The sequence below is a fragment of the Marmota monax genome, unplaced genomic scaffold, assembly GCF_021218885.2.
Source record: "Marmota monax isolate L192 unplaced genomic scaffold, Marmota_monax_Labrador192_F-V1.1 WCK01_AAM20220418_F8-fsc00024, whole genome shotgun sequence".
Taxonomy (NCBI): domain Eukaryota; kingdom Metazoa; phylum Chordata; class Mammalia; order Rodentia; family Sciuridae; genus Marmota; species Marmota monax.
The window spans coordinates 21,021,346-21,037,438 of NW_026695224.1; the positions used below are offsets into that span (position 1 = coordinate 21,021,346).

Genomic DNA, 16,093 nt, shown 5'->3' on the forward strand with positions numbered 1-16,093 from the left:
TAAGAGATAAAGATGAAAATGGGGCTGGGCTGGGGTTGTAGCTCAGTGGTAGAGCACTTTCCTCACACATATGAGGCACTTCGTTCAACCCTCAGCATCATATAAACATAAATAAAATAAAGGTATTCTGCTAAAAATATTAAAAGAAGAAAATAATGATTATATGAGGCTGGTTTCTATGAGGGTAGGTAATGTATACCTAAATGTGTATACTTAACCATAGCCTGGATCTACACTATGAAGGATTTTCAGGATAAACTTTAAAAAGCCACATAAACAGCATGCATTTTAAAATCAGATGCTGTCTAATATCTCAGACATGGAACTCCTTGTAACCTTATTCATTAGAACTTGAATCAGTTGGATCAGGGAGCTCATCCAGTACATTAAAATTTTTGAAGGCCAAACAAGATTTCAGTTTATGGCAGCTTCCACACTTAAAGTTTAAAAGATTTCAGAATAAGTTTTCTTCATTTCTTAATTTTTTTTTTAATAAATAATATACCCAGCTGGGTACAGTGGCACATTCCTGTAATCCCAGCCACTTAGGAGACTGAGGCAGGAACCTCACAAGTTAAAAGCAGCCACAATAACTTAGCGAGGCCCTGTCTCAAAATATAAAACAGGCTGGGAATGTGGCTCAGTGGTTAAGTGCTCCTGGGTTCAATCACTGGTATAAATAAATAATGTAAACACAAAATTTCAAATATATAGGACTATACTTTTAAAATGTAATCCTATATTTATCTTTAAACACTTCACTATTTTGATAAAAGTGCTTCTTAGCATCTTTTCAAGTATGTGTACAGTACATGTATATTTTTGTCATTCTAACTAGGAGAGGTGACACTTTCAGGATGAGAGGAAGCCTTCCTCTTCTTCTTTTTCCTCTTCCCCTGCTTCTTCTTTCCCTTTTCTTCTTCCCTCTCCTCTCTCTACTCCTTCTCATCCTCCTTCCCTCTCCTTTTTTTAAATTTTATTTTTTCTGGTACTGGGGATTGAACTCAGGGCCACTTAACCACTTAGCCACATTCCCAACTCTTTTCTGTATTTTATTTAGAGACTGGGTCTCACCGAGTTTCTTAACACCCCACTAAGTTGCTGAGGCTGGTTTTGAACCTGAGATTCTCCTGTCTCAGCCTCCTGAGCTGCTGGGATTACAAGCATGCACCACTGCACCCAGCTCTTCCTTCTTTTTTTTTTTTTTTTCCTTCCCCCAGCCCCCATGTTCTGGGGATTAAACCCAGGACTTCACACATTGAGCTACATCTCCAATCCCTAAAGGTTCTTTTCTAATCACTGTAATACTCTAGAATAGACATTTAGAATGTATTTATTTTCCCCAGTTGATAGCCCAATAGTTGATATAGTGCCTTAAATGTTCAAAAAGCATTAGAAACCTTAGGAATTTCTGCCAAGTTCTTGTGATCTAATAATCCATTGTGTGACTCAGCAGTAGAGCGCTTGCCTAGCACGTGGGAGGCCCAGGGTTTGATCCTCAGCACCACTTAAAAATAAATAAATAAGTAAACAAAATAATCTATTGAAAGCACAGGATTAAATTATGTATTGAAAAGCCCAAGTCAGCTGCTCAAGGGATATACTGGCTGCACCCCTGCTCAAGTCAGGGAAGGGAAAAGAAAGCCACCTACTAATTATTGAATATTTAGTGTGTGCCTAGAACTTTTGCTTATTAAGGGACCTCAGAACAGTCAAGTGAGGTCACATAGGTTTAAAGTAGACAAGTGTAGTTAGAATTTGAACCATGTCTAATTCCAAAGATGTCTCCATCACCACACAGTGTGGTAGAGCTGTTGACTGGTCATAAAAGACAAAGAAAAATAGGGAACAGTATTGTCAATATCATAAACTATAAAAAGCAAGATGGAAAACAATGAGCATATATTATATATTGCCACTGTGTGAAATATGTGTACATCATATAGAGATGCACAAATGTATGTCTTATTTTTACATATGCTTAGCATATCTAGCTAACACAGTGGTTGCCTTCAGAAGTGGGCTGAAGTTTTGAGTTTTGTTTTGTGAGCATGTATAGCTTGATCTTCCTTCATCCAAAGATCCAAAATCTGAAACATTCCAAAATCTGAAGCTTTTTGAGCTCAGACATGATACCACAGGAGAAAATTCCACCTTTTCATGTGACAATCAAAATGCAGGTATATTTAAACTGTTGTAAATAAAATTCCCTTTAAGCTATGTATGTAATGTATATGAAACCTAAATTAATTTTGTGTTTAGATTTGAGTCTCATCCCCAAGATATTTTATTATGTATATGGAAATATTCCAAAATCAGAAACACTTCTGTTCCCAAGCATTTCTGATAAGGGATATTTAACCTATATTACCTATTCAAAAGAGAAACAGTTTTTAAGGATAGTTATTAGGTAGGTTTTTAGAAACATCTAGTTATTTTTCATATATACTAATCTATTTAATAGTAAAGTTTCACAGGTTTATAACTTTTAATGCTACAAAATAATTAATACTAGGTATTTTGATATTGATAAGCATTGACAATGATCTATTTAGGTTTTCAGTAACTATGATGCTACTCTAATGATCTATCACATTGGAATTTGAAAGAAGTAGAATAATGATATAACATGTATTATATCAACAGAGGTAATGATGATAGATTTATTCACATTCAACTTTTTTTTCTTATGGTACTAGGGATTAAACCCAGGAATATTCTACCATAAAACCTCCAGCCTTTTTTTTTTTTTCTGTTTGTTTTTTTTTTTTTTTTAATTAACTAGGGCAGTGGTTATAGCTGAGTGGTAGAGCACTTTCCTAGCATGAGTGAGGCACTGGGTTCTATTCTCAGCACTGCATATAAATAAAAAAATTTTTAATTAATTATTTTATTTCTTTGGTACTGGAGGTGGAACCTAGGGGTACTTTACCACTGAGCTACATCCTCAATCCTTTTTATTTTGATTTTGGGGCAGGGTCTCACTAAGTTGCTGAGTCTAATGGATATTGCTAAGTCTGGCCTCAAACTTTGTAATCTTACTCTATCAGCCTTCCAAGTAGTTGGAATTTTTTTATTAGAGTTTTATAATTACACCCAGTAGTTGGGTTCAATCCTATAAACTTATACAAGCATGGAATTCGATTTCAGTTCATGACAACGTAGCTGGAATTTCAACTATTTTATTTTTTGGGGGTGGGGGCAGTACCAGGAATTGAACTCGGGGTACTCAACCACTGAGCCACATACCCAGTCCTGTTGTGTATTTTATTTAGAGACAGGGTCTCACTGAGTTGCATAGCATCTCGTTGTTACTGAGGCTGGCTTTGAACTTGCGATCCTCCTGCCTCAGCCTCCTCAACTGTTAAGGTTTTAGTGATCTTCAGTTTATCTACTTTTTAAAAACAAGAATACCGTGCCTCAAAAATGACATGTCAGGGCTGGAGTTGTGGCTCAGCGGTAGAGTGCTCGTCTAGCACATGCGAGGCCCTAGGTTCAATCCTCAGCACCACATAAAAATAAATAAATAAAATAAAGGTATTGTTTCCAACTACTTCCAAAAAATAAAAAATGTTTAAAAAAATTGACAGTCGTGACTGAAATAAAAAAAGTATTTTATGAGTCCTAAAACTGAACTTAAAAAAGAAAAAAGTTTCCTATTGGAGCACGGTGGGGCACACCATTAATCCCAGTGACTCTGGAAGTTTGCAAGTTCAAGACCATCCTCAGCAATTTAGCAAGGCCCTATGTAATTTAAGTGAGACCCTGTCTCAAAAATAAAAAATAAAAGGACCGAGGATGTTGCTCAGTGGTTAATTCCCTCTGGGTTCAGTTTCTGGTACCAAAAAAAGAAAAAAGTTTCCTATCTACTAAAAGCCATATTTTAATTTGGGGCTACTTTCATGGAAATAGTGTATTTTGAATAAGCAAGGTGATCAGTTGTGTCTGCTTTGTGTTTATCTTGAATATATTTTATTTATACTTATTTTTTTGTAATTGTACACAATACCTTTATTTTATTTATTTATTTATATGTGGTGCTGAGGATCGAACCCAGGGCCTTGCATTGCACATGCGAGGCGAGTGCTCTACTGCTAAGCCATAATCCCAGCCCCTATATTTAATTTTTGTGTCTCTTTTTTTCAGAACTGCAATGATTTGTTTGTTTTACATAATTGTTCCCCAGTAGACTGGGCATTCCTTCTAAGCAGAATCCATGCTTCCTTTCTTCTTAGATACTTCTTTGATGACTACCTAATTCCTGGCTCTTAGTAGATGATGTTGACTGAATTGAATTGAACTTGATATACTTAGATTAGTACAGAGAAGGGAGAGATATAATCTGTCTTTCAGATATTTGAAAGATTCTCATGTGGAAGAGAGATTAAATTTGTCTCATTTGGGCTGCAATAGATAGTGAACCAATGGGTGAAAGCATTGAGAAGTCTATAAATGTTAAGTCTAAAGCTACACGTTACTGTCATAGGAGGCACTGAATCTATCTCAAGGAGATTCATGGCTCTTGACCTTTGTTTTATACTTTGTTCTAGATGTTGCCTATATGTGATATATCATCAAGGTTATTCCTATGATGATATTACTAACTTGCCATATAGTATTCTTTTTAGAGAAGAGAAAAACAGTGTGAGAACAGTAGTGAGGAAGGAATTATGCATAACTTTGGTTATACTCATCAATATGTGAACATCTATACTATGTCTTGGCAGAAAAAAAGTGTAATTTGGTTCTTATTTTTCATAGGAAATAAAAATACTAAAATTCTTCTTTGATATTTGTTTATAGTAAAATTCATCCGAGAAGTAACACCATATATCAAGAAGCCGTCCTTAGTATCAGATCTGCCATGGGAGGGTGCAGCTCCCCAGTCACCAAGCTTTAGTGGCAGTGAGGACTCTGGTTCTCCGAAACACCAGAACAGCACCAAGGACAGGAAGGTCATCCCTCTCAAAATGTGCTTTGCTGCTAGAAACCTAAGCATGCCGGATCTGGAAAACAGGTGAGCTGTACCTAACAAGAACATCAACATGGTACTTTCAGCTTTGCCAACTTAAGGACTTGCTAAAATACATACATGATTCTATTAACTAAATTATACAAAGGAAAGCTTCAATATGAGAGATTCATTTTTTGAAAAGACACAAGAAACTGTTAATGGTGCTTACCCCTAGGCAATGAAATGGGAATAGAGGGTAGAAGGAAAGTTGGGACTTCTATTCATTTTATACTTTTCTGTAAGCTTATTGCTTTAAAAAACAAAACAAGGAAAAAAAAAAAAACTACAGTACTTTATAATTGAAAAAACGGGTATTTTTTTGAGCCAGGCACATGGCACATACCTATAATTCCAGCAACTGAGGAGGCTGAGGCAAGAGGATTACAAGTTTAATGCCAGCATCAGCAACTTAGTGAGGGTCTAAGCAATTAGTGAAACCGTGCTAAAAATAAAAAGGGCTGGGGACTTAGCTCAGTGGTAAAGTGTTGCTGGGTTCAATGCTTAGTCAAAAAAAGATGGGAATCTCATTGTATTGCTTAGACTGGCCTCAAACTCTTGGATTCAAGTGATATATTGCTTAGACAGGCCTCAAATTTATGGATTCAAGTGATCCTCTTGCCTTAGCTTCCCAAGATAGCTAGTACTACAGGTGTGTGTGCCACCATTCAGTTTAAAAAATAAAATAAAATAAGAAAAATTCTTATATTGTAGGTGGTGTTAAGAGTCAGAGATCTGCATTATATATTTGGCTGTCTCAGCTAGCACTCTTACCCTGGCGAGTTTACTTCTCTTGACCTCAGTTTCCTCTTTTACAAAATGAGAGAGTTGGATTGAATTTTTTTTTTCTAATGGTACTGGAAAATGAAACCAGTGATGCTTTACCACTTGAGGCACATCTCCAGCCCTTTTTACTTTTTACTTTGAAATAGGGCCTTGGTAAGTTTCTGAGACTGTCCTCAAACTTGCAATCTTCCTGCCTCAGCCTCCTGAGTTGCCTGGATTATAAGTGTGCACCACTGTGCCCAGCATATGACAATATTTTAACTTTATTTTTTATAGAAAAGAAAAACAGTAGAATTGTAAATAGTTTGGCACGAATTATGTACAACTACTAGAATGTGAATATCTATGCTATATGTCTTGGCAGAAAAAGTACGTAGACAGTGGCACCTCAGTTACAAAAGTTAAAATATTGGAATGAGGAATGTGGGCTTTGTAATTTTGACCAACCTATTTGTTTTGTCTATACCTTGATTTCCTCCTGTATAAAATCAAGATTATAGGAGGATTTAATGAAAAAAAGTTTGAAAAGTTGGCATAGTAAGACCCTTTTTAACAAATGGTTCTGGGAAAACTGGTTATCCATATGTAAAAGAATGAGACTAGATCTTATTTCTCACCATGCACAAAAGTCACCTAAAAATGGACCAAAGACCTAGGAATTAGACCAGAAAATATACAACTCATAAAAGAAAATGTAGGGTCAACACTCCAACATATAGGCACAGGCAATGATTTCTCAATAGGACCCTGAAAGCTTAGGAAATAATATCAAGAATTAATAAATGGAATGGTATCAAATTAAAAAGCTTCTGCATGCAAAGGAAATATTTAAAAATATGAAGCCAGAACCTACAGATGGGAGAAAACTTTTGCTAGCTACTCTTCTGACAGAGGATTAATATCCAAAATTACATAAAGAACTCAGAAACTTAACAGTAAAGAAAAAAAATCCAATTAATGAATGGGCAATAACTCAATTAATGAATGGTCACTTCTCAAAAGAAGAGATACAAATGGCCAACAAATATATGAAAAAATGTTCAATATCTTCAGTAACAGGAAAACAGAAATGAAAACTTCACTGAGATTTTTTTAATCTCATTCCAATTAGAATGGCATTCATCAAGAAAGAAAACAATAATAAAGCTGGAGATGATATGGAGAAAAAAACACTTGTTAGTGGAATTGTAAATTAGTATAAATACTATGGAAATCAGCATAGAAATTCCTCAAAAAACTAGGAATGGAATCACCATATGACCTAGCTATACCACTCCTTGATATTTATTCTGAAGAATTAAAGTTAGCCTATTATAGTGATAGATGCATGCCCATGTTTATAGCAGCACAATTCAAAGTAGCCAAACACCAGCCTAGGTGTCCATCAGTGGATGAATGGATAAAGAAAATGTGGTATATACATACAATGGAGTTTATTCAGTCATAAAGATGTACAAAATTGTGTAATTTGTAGGAAAATGGATAGAATTTGAGAGCATTATGTTAAGTGAAATAGCTGGGCTGGGAATATAGCTCATTTGGTAGAGTGCTTGCCTCACATGCACAAGGCCCTGGGTTCAATCCCCAGCACCACCAAAAAAAAAAAAAAAAAAAAGTGTTAAGTGAAATAGCCAAATTCAGAAATTCAAAGGTCATGTTTTCTCTCATATGTGGAAGCTAAAGAGGAAAAGGGGAAGAATGGTTGGGGGCATCTCATGAAAATCAGAGGGATATCAGAAGAGTAGAGGAAAAGGACCAGAAAGAGGGAATTATGTTGGCCAAATTATATTGTTATATTGTGTTCATGTGTGACTATGTAACAAAGAATCCCACCATTATATGTAATTATAATTTACCTATTTGAAACTGGAAAAATGAATAAGTATAAATAAGATAATGTCTATAAAATCACTTGTAGCTTTTTTGTCCTTAATTTTATCCAGCTCTGTCAAAGGAATTGTGAATTTATTTATCTTTCTTTTGTATTGATGGTCACTTGAGCTGTTTTCAGTTTGAAGATAGCTATTATAAACACATACTTTTGTGTGTGTGTGTGTGGTGGTAATTGTGATTGAACCCAGGGCCTCATGCATGCTAGGCAAGCACTCTACCACTGAGTTTCATCCCCAGCCTCCAACCCCCACCTTTTTAAAAAAATTTTGAGACAAGATGTTGCTAAATTGCTGGGGCTAGCCTCAAACTTATAATCCTCCTGCCTTAGCCTCCTGAGTAACTGGGATTACAGACATAAGCCACTACACCCAGCTATCATGAATGCATTTTTACAAGTCTTTTCGTGGGCATACATATTCATTTCATTTGAATAAATTCATAGGAGTGAAATCATGAAGTCCAAGAGTAAACATATGTTTGGTTTTATAAGAAACTGCCAGCCAGGTGGCTGAGACAGAAGGACCCAAGTTCAAAGCCAGCAGCAACAACCTAATAATAAAAAGGGCTAGGAATGTGACTCAGTGGTTAAGTGCCCCGGGGTTCTATCCCTGGTACAAAAAAAAAAAACTCTTCAAACTCCCTTCCAAGTGGTTGTGCCATTTTATGTTCCCACCAATAACATATCAAAGTTCCCATTGGTTTCTTCCTTACCAACTTGGTCTTTTTAATATCAACTATTCTGGAGGGTGTTTAGCGGGATTTGATGATTTGTTGTGGTTCATTCTTCATTGTTATGTAAAGGCTTCACTTCTAATCACAAAATTATTTTAGATTAGAGGGAAACTTTTTTTTTTTTTTAACTATTTTACTATTTTGATTTGGTTCTACTACATAGAGCTGAAGAAGTTCTGAAAGGGAAGAGGAAGTTTATTCCCTTTTCCCACTTTGAATTTTCACTACCTCACTAGATGCTTCTGATACTTTACAAGTGTTTCGTTCTGGAATCTGAAAGCTAAATAAGTAATGATGAAGTCCAGGGAGAGAACATGAGCTGGTTCCTTAGCAAACAGTACTGTAGACAGTGTGACATTTAGCAAAACCAAGATGTTCTTAAATGCTGCTTTTCAGAAATGGTTCACAATGTCTTGGTCATCTTCACACTGTCTATTTTCCATGTAAAAGGGTAAATCTTGATTTTATGACATAAAGTTATGTAACTAAATTGAACACACAAATTATGTCAAAGACTGTATTGAACAGAAGAAATAAAGTATGCTGGACTTCAAGAATCCTATGCTTCTGTGTACCTAAACATTGATTTGATTTTTCTGATCAAAATGTAATTCCATTTCTCAGGAAATCCTTGGTGTTTTGAGTAGAGGCCAAAACTTCACAGTGTGGCTGTTTGCTCCTCTCTTCTCTGGGCCCAATTACTGACAGAGTGCCTCCACATTTTTTTTTTAAATATTTTTTAGTTGTTGATGGACCTTTATTTTATTTGTATGTGGTGCTGAGAATTGAACCCAGTGCCTCACGCATGCTAGGCAAGCACGTTACCACTGAGCCACAACCCCAGCCCCCCACATTTTTATTAGAGTTTACATTTGAATTTTTCTTTTATAAACAGCAGGAGACTTTAGGCATTACTCTGTCCCCATTGTTAGTTTTAGGGGCTTCTTCAAAGGCAGACTTTTCTGGATCCTAGCATCATCAATACTATTTTGGAGTTTTCTTCTTTGTTCTGATATAATTTCCCATTTCATAATGACTTTTCAAGAAACTACAAAAGTGGTCCTACCCTGGGAAATAAGTTACTACCTATTTTCATCTTTGAACCCTGGTTCTAATATTTACTCCTATTTAAACTTCTTTTTTTAAATATATAACAAATATTTATTGATATTAATGATTATTATTGTCATACTAATGAAGTACTTATATTTAAATATTAATATCTATTTAACATTATTTTTAGATAAAATATTAATTCTTTTTAAAGTGAAACTTAACTGAAAATAACATACACTAAGCTTAAGCATAAAAGGTTGTTATAACTATAAGTCTTAAGGAATACAAAAAAGAATGAGTCAAATATTAAGAGACATTTGGTAATAATGAAAGAGACCACACAGAGTTGGGGTTGTGGTTCAGTAGTAGAGTGCTTGCCTAGCATGTGTGAGGCACTAGGTTAGATTCTCAGCACCACATATAAATAAATAAAGGTCCATCAGCAACTAATAAAAAAAAAGGGACACACATCACGAAAATTTAATAATTATAAATGAATATGCACCTACTAATAGAACTTAAAAGTATATGATTGAAAACTATGGAAGGCAAGATCAACAACTATAGTTGAAGATGATAACACACCTTCATGTATAATGGAACTAAACTTGCTTAGTTTTAGAACTAAGCTTGCTTAGTTTTAGAACAGCTTTATTTTTCATTCTTATAGTTATTAATAATGAGGACCTGATACCAGGAGTTTTCAGAATTTAGAATTTCAAAGGAGACACATTTGAGAAATTATCCCAGGAACTGTATGAGGTAGAAAAACTTTTAGAAGGTAAACACTTTGTGCATAGGGAAGGATGAACTGATTTCTTTCTTTAGTGCTAAGTAGGTCGGTAGGAGTAGTATAGGAAATTTCTTGTCAGTGGTTTTGCCACTGAACTTTTATTATGTGTTTAAAGGATATTATGCTGATTACAGCATCAAAGCAACCAGGTGGAAATAGCCCTTTTAGAAAATTTTCAGCCTGATGATTTACTGTCTGAACTAATGACATTACTGTCTTTCCCATCCAGTTTGGTGGGATAAAGGTAGACTGAATCCTTTGCTAAGATGAGGGTAGGGTAGCCTCTGGCCATAGGGTATGGGGAGTGCTGACACAGACTTTCTTTTTTTTTTTTTTTTTTTTTTAAATATTTTTTTTTAGATGTTGATGGACCTTTATTTTACTCATTTATTTGTATGCGGTGCTGAGAATCGAACTCAGTACCTCTCACATTCTAGGAAAGCGCTCTACCACTGAGCCACAACCCCCAGCCCTGAAACAGACTTTCCACCAGCCACTTTATTTATTTTGTGGTACTAGGAATTGAACCCAGGGGTACTTTATTACTGAGCTGTCTCAGCCCTTTTCATTTATTTATTTATTTTGGCACTGGGGGTTGAACCAGGGGCACTTAACCACTGAGCCATATCTCTAGCCCTTTTTTTATATTTTATTTTGAGACAGGATCTCACTGAGTTGCTTAGGGACTCGCTAAGTTGCTGAGACTGGCCTTGAATCACAATCCTCCTGCCTCAGCCTCCCAAGCCACTGGGATTACATCGTGTGCCACCACGCCTGGCACCCTTTTTATTTTGAGATAGGGTCTCATTGAGTTGCTGAGGATACCCCTGAACTTTCAATCTTTCTGCCTCAGCTTCCCAAATCACTGAAATTACAGCTGTGGGCCACTGTGTCTGGCACATCCAGCCACTTTATATTAGCTGCATGCTTTATTCCCATTTTTGGAGGTAACTGGTGCCACTAAGTTCCCAGCCTTTTAGGGATTATGTAGCATGAATTGGCTGGGACTTGTCAGACTTTTCTGAAAAGTCATTTAACTCCCTTGTCTTTTTGCCAATTTCTAAAATTTTGCTATAGTTGTTCCTTTCCTGTTCTTCCTAAGCTTGTAGTATTATGCTTTTAAAAAATCCTCTTTAAGGGGCTGAGGTTGTGGCTCAGAGGTAGGGTGCTAACCTACCAAGTGTGAGGCACTGGGTTTGATCCTCAGCACCACATAAAAATAAGATAAAGATACTGTGTCCACCTATAACTAAAAAATAAATATTAAAAAAAATCCTCTTTAAGTATGGTGAAGACTTCTTACATTCAATACAAAAAGCACAATCCATAAAGTAAAAATTGACAAGTTGAACTTAAATAAAATTTAAGACATCTTCTCTGCAAAAGACATTGTAAGAGATTGAAAAAGCGAGCCACAGATTAGGAAAAAGTCTTTGCAAAATACTTATCAGATAAATGGGCTAGAATAGAATCTAAAATAAATAAAATTTGCAATTCAAAAATAAGAAAACAACTCAATAAAAGGGGAGTAACAGGCCAGGCAATGTGGTACATGCCTGCAATCCCAGCAACTCTGGAGGCTGAAGCATGAGGATCACAAGTTCAAGGGCAGCCTCAGCAATTTAGTGAGGCCCTTTAGTAAGCAACTTATTGAGACCCTGTTTCAAAATAAGAAATTAAAAGGGATGGGGATGTAGATCTGTATAAAGCACCCCTGGGTTCAGTATTCAGTACTAAATAATAATACTAATTCTAAAATAATGCAAAAAATAAAAATAAGTAACAGATCTAGCCAGGCATTGTGGCACATGCCTATATCCCCAGCTACTCAGGAGGCTGAAGCAGGAGGATAGCAACTTCAAGGTCAACCCAGGCAATATAGTGAGATGCTTTTTTCAGAAAGAACAGAAAATGAAGCCAGTTCAAAGAGATGTCTGCATTCCCATGTTTATTGTAGCACTATTCACATTAGACAAGAAATAGATTTAACCTAGGTGTTCAATAACAGATGAATGGATAAAGAAAATGTGGTACATATACACAATGGAATATTATTCAGCCTTAAGAAAGAAGGAAACTGCACCACACCTGTAATCCCAGTGACTCTGGAGGGTGAAGCAGGAGAATCACAAGTTCAAAGCCAGCCTCAGCAATTTAGTGAGGCCCTAAGCAATTTAGCAAGATTGTGTCTCAAAAAATTTAAAAAGGGCTGAGAATGTAGCTTAGTGGTAAAGCACTCCTGAGTTTTAATCCACAGTACAAAAAAAAAAAAGAATGAAATTGATTGTAATTTGTGACACCATAGTTGGACCTGGATTTCATTATGTAAAGTAAAGTAAGCCAGGCACAGACAATGCATGATCTCATTAGTGTAATCTAAGAAAGTTTATCTCATAAAATTAGAGAGTCGAATAATGATTACCAGAAGCTGGAGAGGTAGGTAAACAGATACAAAGTTAGAGTTACATGGAGGAATAAGTTCTGGTGTTCTGTTGCACATAGAGTGACTGTAGTCAATAATGGATATGTCAAAATAGCTAGAGGAAAGGCTTTTGAAAGAAACAATAAATGGTTGAGGTGATGAATATGCTATTTACCATGATTGGCTCATTATATAAGGTATGTGTATTGAAACATCACATCGTATCCTGTAAATTGGACTTTTGTGTGTGTGTGTATGTGTGTGATACTAGAGATTAAACCCAGGGATGCTCTACCACTGAGCTACATCTACAGCTCTTATTTAATTTTTTTATTTTGAGACAGGGTTTTGCTAAGTTGTTGAGGTTTGCCTTGAATTTGTGATCCTCCTGCCTCAGCCTCCTGAGTCTGTGAGATTATAGGCATGCACCACCATGCCCAGCCAAACAATTATTACATGTTGATTAAAAATAAAATTAAAATTGATTATAAGAGACTCAGGAGGCTGAGGCAGAAAGATCCCAAATTTGAAATGAAGCTTTGCAACTTAGTGAGACCCTGTCTCAAAATAAAAAATAAAATGAACTGGGGATATAGCTCATTGGTAAAGTGCACCTGGGTTCTATTTCCAGTACAAAAACAAACAAAAAATGTGATTAAAAGGTAATCCCCTTTTGCTGTTGTTTTTAATTGGATTTCAGGAAGGAGTAGAATAGTTAGTTGTACATGCTTCATTGCCATCTTATGTAGGAAGTTTTAGAAATACTTTTCACATTTATTTATTTGTTTATTTATTAATGTGGTGCTAAGGATTGAACCCAGTGCCACACACATGCTAGGCACGTGTTCTGCCACTAGCTACAACCCCACCCCACTTTTCTTTTTAAGATTAGTATAAGTCAAGCTGGGGCTGTTGCTCAGTGGTAGAATGCTTGCCTAGCATATGTGAGGCACTAAGTTTGATCCTCAACACCCCCCCCCCATAAAAATAAATAAATAAATAAATAAAGGTATTGTGTCCATCTACAACTAAAAAAAGAAAAGATTGGTATAAGTAGGGCTGGGGTTGTGGCTCAGTGGTAGAGCACTTGCCTAGCACATGTGAGGCACTGGGTTCAATCCTCAGTACCACATAAAAACAAATAAATAAAATTAAGGTATTGTATCCACCTACAGCTAAAAAATATTTTTTAAAAAGATTAATATAAGTAGTAAAATATAAAATACCTTGCTTTTAGCTTATAGTCTAATGTTATCTAATAAACTAGCATTGTATTTTATGGATAACTACTTGTCATTAAGTAAGTTTACCCTAAAATAAGCTTAGCTACTTTAATTACTATTTGAGCAGTTTTTCATAGTAATTATTAACTCAATACAATGATTAAAACAGAGATGACACTCCCCTTTAGTGCAGTGTTCTATTATTATAGTATTATATGCTGTTTTGCTTTTATTTGTTTATTTGTTTAGTTACTTATTTGACATGGTTGCTCTAAGACCAGTGTCTAGTACAGTATCTACCATATAGTAGGGGATCAATAAATGTTTATTTAAGAGAGGATAAACCAACCAGAGTTCAAATGAGAATGAACGTTTGCCATATAAAGTATAGCAGCTTAAAATATTTGGAATTGTGAAGGGGTTAAAAATTTGGCAAAAGAGAAATTCCAGCTTCAAGGCAGAAATCATAGTGTATATGTAAATTGCTTATCTTTGACAGGTGGTGCAGAATCTGATGACAGTGTTTCAAGGCAGCAAATAAAGATCTCTCCTTGGTCACTGGTAGTTTGTAAATTTCTAGCCTACCAGGGGCAACACTCCTAATAGCTTTCCATTTTTCCATTTTGAAAGGTGTATGTGTATTTACTATTAGAACACAGAACACATTAAAACAGTTTTTTAGTTAATTTCTAAAAGTTACTTTTGACATATAGATTGTTCTCAGTTAAAGCATTAACTATGCAGAATAGCTATAGTGTTTACAATCTCTTAAATATTTTTCTGCCAAGACTCAGTAGATGATTTAATCATATGATGTTACCCAGACACCAATATATAATTACAAATTTTCATGTTCTTCTGTTAATTTCTCTTTTTCTTTTTTCACATAGTGTTAGTGGTAATTTTATCTTGTTATTTGTCAGTTGTTGCGTTTCTAGAAATACCTGGCAATACCTTATACCAGAATTATCTAAGTAATTTAAAATACCACATCTTTATTTACAAATGTACGTATGACATTCAACAAGCATGCTTGACATTTCTTAGACAAGAAGTGTTCTACTAAAGACCCTAATAGATTCCTTTGTCTTAGCTCCTTTACTATAACATACTACAGTAGATCCAATAGTCTTTCTGGTGATTATCTTCCCATGTGTAGTTTTCTCTGAAATTGTACTCTAGGAAATTAAGAGAAAGTGTCTCTCTTTGAGGAATATATAAATAAATTTGGAGTTACGCATGGTAAACTGGTAGGTTTGATGACTTCTGACTTGACTCACATTTTTCTTTTCTATTTCTACACAGATTGATAGAGCTACATTCTCCTGATAGCAGGAACACGTTGATCCTCCGCTGCAAGGATACAGCCACAGCACACTCCTGGTTCATAGCTATCCACACCAACATAATGGCTCTCCTCCCACAGGTGTTGGCTGAGCTTAATGCCATGCTTGGTGCAACCAGTACTGCAGGAGGCAGCAAGGAAGTCAAGCACATTGCCTGGCTGGCAGAACAGGTAGGCTGGAGGAGGAAGAACAGAGTTCACTGGCCCCCATTCAGAGTCAGAATCATTGTCCCATTGCATATATCTGTAATATTTATCATGCAGTTAGGTCCTGGACATCTACCTTGAAAATCTTTTGTTTGAGTCAGGTATGTTGGTGCACATTTGTGCAATTTGGGAGGCTGAGGCAAGAGGATCACAAGTTTAAGGTCAACCTCAGGAATTTAATGAGACCTTGTCCCAAAATAAAAAGGAGCCTGGGGTAGTCGAGTATGGTGGTAAATGCCTGTGATCTCAGCAACTCGGGGTAGTTAGGCAAGGGGATTCTAAGTTCAAAGTCAGGTTCAACAATTTAGCAAGATCCTATCTCAAAATGAGAATAAAAAGGGCTGGGGATGTTGCTCAGTGATAAAGCACCCCTAGGTTCAATCCTCAGTATCCAAAAAAAAGAAAAGAAAAGAAAAAAGCACTGGGTGTGAGGAAGGTCTATGCTAGGAAAATAACTGAGTGGTAGAATGCCACTGGGTTCAATCCCCAGTACCACTAAAAAAAAAAATCTTTTTTTGTCCACTCTTTTGTTTCTCCTCCCCTTTCTCCTTTCTACCATTTATCTATTTGTTGCTAATTATCACCTCTACTAGAAGAATTAACTGTAATGGTAATCCCCATCACA

The 16,093-nt window shown here is 35.9% G+C and overlaps 1 protein-coding gene across 1 annotated transcript in view; it reads left to right on the forward strand.

Annotated features, from left to right (window-relative positions):
• Sntb2 (syntrophin beta 2) overlaps positions 1–16,093 on the forward strand; it is an 85,383-nt gene that overhangs the window by 43,613 nt on the left and 25,677 nt on the right. Inside the window, exons 2-3 of the mRNA XM_046435295.2 lie at positions 4,804–5,017; positions 15,222–15,432. Coding sequence (XP_046291251.1) covers positions 4,804–5,017; positions 15,222–15,432 — 425 coding nt within the window. The remainder of the gene's footprint in view (positions 1–4,803; positions 5,018–15,221; positions 15,433–16,093) is intronic.